At 44.8% G+C, this 5000-nt stretch overlaps 1 protein-coding gene across 1 annotated transcript in view; it reads left to right on the forward strand.

Annotated features, from left to right (window-relative positions):
- Positions 1-5000, forward strand: part of dab1a (DAB adaptor protein 1a) — an 88400-nt gene that overhangs the window by 42781 nt on the left and 40619 nt on the right. Inside the window, exon 3 of the mRNA XM_076276680.1 lies at positions 427-525. Within this exon, the coding sequence (XP_076132795.1) occupies positions 427-525 (99 nt within the window). The remainder of the gene's footprint in view (positions 1-426; positions 526-5000) is intronic.

Raw genomic sequence — 5000 nt, forward strand, 5'->3', positions numbered from 1 at the left:
CACACACACACACACACACACACACATGCACACACAAACAGGCACTCACATTCATGTACATAAACTCTCACACACACACACTCCAAAAAACACACACAGTTGTCTATCAGGCTCCTGCTCGTGTCAGCTACATTAAGAGGCCCTGATGTCAGCACCCAGTTTTAGACGCACTGAGAGGAAGACATGAAGGAGAAAAAAACAATAAAAAAAAACAAGAATTGGGATACATCTCCATTATATAACACCTGTTGCCCAGCGGGACGAGATCAAAGAGTAACCGCTGCTCTCCCTCTTCCTCCTCCTCCTCCTCCTCCTCTTTCTTGGTCTATTCTTTCCCTTGTTCACTCGGTTGTGTTGTCTCCCCCTCCTTTCTTTCTCTCTTCCTCATGTTTCTGTTTTTTTTTTTTTTTTTGCTCTCCTCCGCAGGGAATCGCTGCCTCAGCTCGCTCGAAAGGAGAACACAAGCAGAAAGTCTTTCTCACCGTCTCCTTCGGCGGGATCAAGATCTTTGATGAGAAGTCGGGGGTGAGTAAGATTTGGGGTGGGAAGGAGTGGTGCAGTGGTGTGTGTGTGTGTGTGTGTGTGTGTGTGTGTGTGTGTGTGTGTGTGTGTGTGTGTGTGTTTGTGTGTGTGTATGTGTGTGTGTGTGTGTGTGTGTGTGTGTGTTTGTGTGTGTGTGTTTGTGGGGGGGGGGGTGGCATTTGGGAATTAGGAATTGGGAGATTTGTGAAGATCTGAGGGTGTACATTGAAAATGAAGAAGCGATCAAAAGGAAAGAGTTAACATACTGCAGGTAGGAATCAACATTCCTTTCGGGATTAGCAAAGTATCCATCTACCTACAGTATCTGTCTGGTGGTACACGTATCACCGGTGAAAGAGGAGCGTTAGGAGTTGGGAGTGGGTAAGGGGTGCTGAGTGTGTGTGGGCTGTGGTGGAGATAAGGTGTTGATTTGGGAGCTAACATAGCCTGAAGGTAGAGGGTATCTTAAGAACAGCTGCATGCTACCTGCGCTGATCAAAGGCAATACATAGATGCAACGGAACCCTGATTAGCTGAATGGCTACTGAACCACAAATTGGTATTAGCGGTAGTGTGGATAATTGATTTGTGGCTAATTGGTTGTGGCTAATAAGGTCGTATTGGCCTGCCTCATTGAGCATACAGCTTTGCATGATTTAAGCTAATATATGTCCTTTACGTATGGCTTAATGGTAGCGCTTTCATTCCTTATGGAGAATACAGATTTATAAGATTGGGTGCATTACTTAGGCTGCTCTTACACTACAGCTTCGGGTGCAGAACCGAGCCTTTAGTTTGGTTTGGTTTGTTGATGTGAAGGCTGATTTCTGAGTGCATACCAAGGGATCATACTCACGTCCTTCAGAAAGTATGGGTGTGGGGTTTGGTTCACATGGATTCCAGTGTGTTTTCTAATTCCATATAAAAGCTCTACAAACTAAAACCAGAAATGGAAGGCTATTGATGACCACTAATGAATCTACATTTGTTAAATGAGAAAAATATTCATGATTAATGCTAGAACTCAGCTATGTGATTATCAGTGATTGAAGGTATGAATTGTTGCCTATACTCTGAAAACAAAGCTGCAAAATCATCTTCCTCTCAATGAAGAAGGGACAGAAGAAGGGATGAAAAACTACTCTGAAGTTCAGACCAGACAAAACGGACCGCATATGAAAAGCTTTGTTTCCATAAAGTCTGCATTATGACATTATGAAGATCTATTAATCATTCATTTTAAGTGAAGCTGACACTTTGGCTGAACAAGTGGATTTTGTTCTGTGCACTACATAAAAAAGGGCAACAATTCAACAAACATTCAGACCATCCTTGTAGGAGTACTTTCCCTCATTACATTTTGGCTTTAGCCGCTGGCACGATGAGCCCCAGCGCCTCGGTCTGAATGTCTCCCAGAGACAAGCAGGGCCTGTCTCATCCCTCTGAAGTTCTGAGAACTGAGCTATTCCTGGCCACTGTGCATTACCCTCCCCATCCACCGCCCTCCGACACCAACATCTCCCAGAATGCATCAGGTTTATGTTTATGTCTCCGTTGTTGTTGTTTTTGTATGTGAAAGGGAGGTCCTTGGGGGAGAGGCATACCTAAGTTAATGATGCATTTTAAAGAAGGCGGTGACCCAGGGGGAATCAGGAGGATACTAATTGAATAGGCCTCTCAGATCAGAGTGCTGCAAGCTTTACGACCCTCAGCGGCATCTTCCCGCGTTTGCCGTCCTGTGAACTAAAACGAGCACCACGTAAAAGCATGTCTGGCAAACGTAGGTTGATAATAAGATCAGACCAAGGCTGATGGAAGTGCAACTGATGGAGCTGAATGAGTTTGTATTAAACACATTCAAAAGCTGCAACCTCGAGATAATGTGAACTGTTACATGAACCCACAAACAGTAACTTTGCCTTATTCCATGTCATGAATATATAATATAAATATGCACATAGGCGTGTCATAAAGTGTTTGAAAAGTATTTTGAGTTACACACAGATGTTATACCTGTTTATCTCATATTATATGTTACCCCTTTATCTTGAGTTCATCTTGAGTTTTACACAAGAAAGTTAGCGCACACAGTCATTTCATCTCAGATTGTCTTGCTTTTGAGGTAATGAGACAACCACTGCAGGTGGTAAGTAAAATCGAAGTTCTCTCTCCCATTGGGACACACATTTGTTGCATCCTGATGACAATCGAAATGGTGTCAGGCAGAATAGTAATGTCTTGAAAAGTGTCTCCCTGAAATGGCACAGTTTGACGTAGTTGGTAGGATTTGTTTTTCCCTGGGACATGAGGATCAGTGAGTGTCATGATAAATGCATAGCCATTGTATGCCTGTCATCATGGTGCCGGGGGGAGCTTGTATGACAGGACGTTAATCTCTGTGCAGCTGTCTGCGTATCTTTGAGCTCTGTGAACCCCTCCCGCCCCCCGCGACCTTTAGCCATCTTTGGGTCTGTGTCATGCTGGGCTCTAATCAGCAGGCTTGCTGGTTTGATCCGAACTCACATGTTCACTCCCTCCCTTCCGTAGTGCAGCATACATTCCTGTGTTCAATTATACCAGATAGCACAAGCCATGAAACACATTTAATCATATGATTTTTTTTGTTAGCAGCTTGTTATGTTCATAATGATAACGATTCATATGGTAATTTTTGTGTAGGTTTTAATGACCAGTATAATAGACATTGGGGCCAAACCCACAAAGAGAGTTGCTGTTGATAATGTAATTTGATTAAAACATATTTTGCTGCCACTTTCATTCCTAATTTGTATGCATCATATTATTAGCTGCTCTTCCAGCTCAGAAGACCATTGTGCAGTAATTAATGGACCATTGAATTCTCAATATTGCGGAGCACATGTATTTGTTTGAGAGTGAATCGTGTACCTGATAACGGCATCTCTCTCTCTGGCATCTTCGGCCGACATCATCTCCATGGAGACACAGTGCCTCTGGTCCATCTGGCAGCGGTAGCCCCCCGAGCGACTACCCATCAGGCCGTGCACCAGGGACCTTGCCGCCGCCCGCCTCTCCCATTCTATTACAGGGCTTTAGCTGCAGCGCGGTGCTAAGCTCAGGATTTGAGGCTGTTTGGAGGGAATAAAAGAAGCAGGCTGTTTGGGTGGGCTGGGAAAAGCCTGTCAGTAAATCAGGTTGATGGTGCATAAGACAGGACCAGAGCCCAACACGGCTTCCAACCCCGCCAGCGCATTAAAGGTCTTATTAGATTTGGGATCTGCTGTCCAGTGCTGTAGCCAAGGCCGTACTTCATCATACACTGAGAAAGAAAGCGAGCTCTGACCATGCAGTGTGTGCGTGTGTGTGTGTGTGTGTGTGTGTGTGTGTGTGTGTGTGTGTGTGTGTGTGTGTGTGTGTGTGTGTGTGTGTGTGTGTGTGTGTGTGCGTCATGTTTTTTCTTCACTTTCTTCTTCTAACTCTTTAAAGCTTCTTGCTCACTCATTTTTCTCATATTTCTCCTCCACTCCCTCTACCTCTCTGTCTCTCTCTTTCTCTACCTCTGTCTCTTTTTCTCTACCTCTCTGTCTCTCTTTCTCTTTCTCTACATCTGCCTCTCCCTCTACCTCTCTCTCTCTCTCTCTCTCTCTCTCTCTCTCTCTGTCTCTCTCTTTCTCTTCCTCTCTGTCTCTCTCTTTCTCCGTGCCTGTATGTTCTACTATAAGCAGTAAATGCACCGTGCATGGATGGTTTAATGTTGTTGGCAATGTTTGTGTGTGGAAAGCATGTCAAATGCTTTTCAAAAGCCATTTTTTCCTGGACTATTTTCTGGACTACAGGGGGCCCTGAATAGCATCACATCAGATGCATGGAAGGGGCGACAGGAGGAAAGAGAGTGATGGAAAGAGAGAGAGAGAGAGAGAGAGAGAGAGAGAGAAGCAGAGAAGGAAAGGATAGGTGTGTGTGTGTGTGTGTGTGTGTGTGTGTGTGTGTGTGTGTGTGTGTGTGTGTGTGTGTGTGACAGAGAGGCCATCCATTCCTCTTCCTCCCCCTGCAAGTCTGCCCGTCTGATGGATGTGCCAACAGGAAATAACACTGTCAGCCATGAGCGGCCTGAAACATGGCAAGCCAGCCAAATCTCTCTCTCTCTCTCTCTCTCTCTCTCTCTCTCTCTGAGTGAAGGCTCTGCTAGAAAGAGGAGGTGTCTGGGCAGCATTAATCATATGCAGCTTATCCACAGTGACCACAGCAGTCAATAGATGAGCCAGTCGGCTTCATATTACCTGGCTACGGCATTATGTTTCTAAATGACCCAGCCACCATATGGTTGTCTCTCACCTTCATTCGTTTGTCATCAGGAGCGCTAATTTACCAGCAGCTTGTAACAGTTGGTCCATCATCTTCATATCGATGATTGCACAATTTCTGATTAAAGGTATTCCCTGAAAAACTGAGGTGTTTTGGTTTTATACGTTGCGGTACACAGAAAAATTGACAATATG

This window comes from Alosa pseudoharengus, unplaced genomic scaffold, assembly GCF_046254945.1.
Source record: "Alosa pseudoharengus isolate Yale_2024_CS ecotype anadromous, Long Island Sound unplaced genomic scaffold, YU_APseudo_1.1 YU_APseudo_1.1_scf_11, whole genome shotgun sequence".
Lineage (NCBI taxonomy): Eukaryota > Metazoa > Chordata > Actinopteri > Clupeiformes > Clupeidae > Alosa > Alosa pseudoharengus.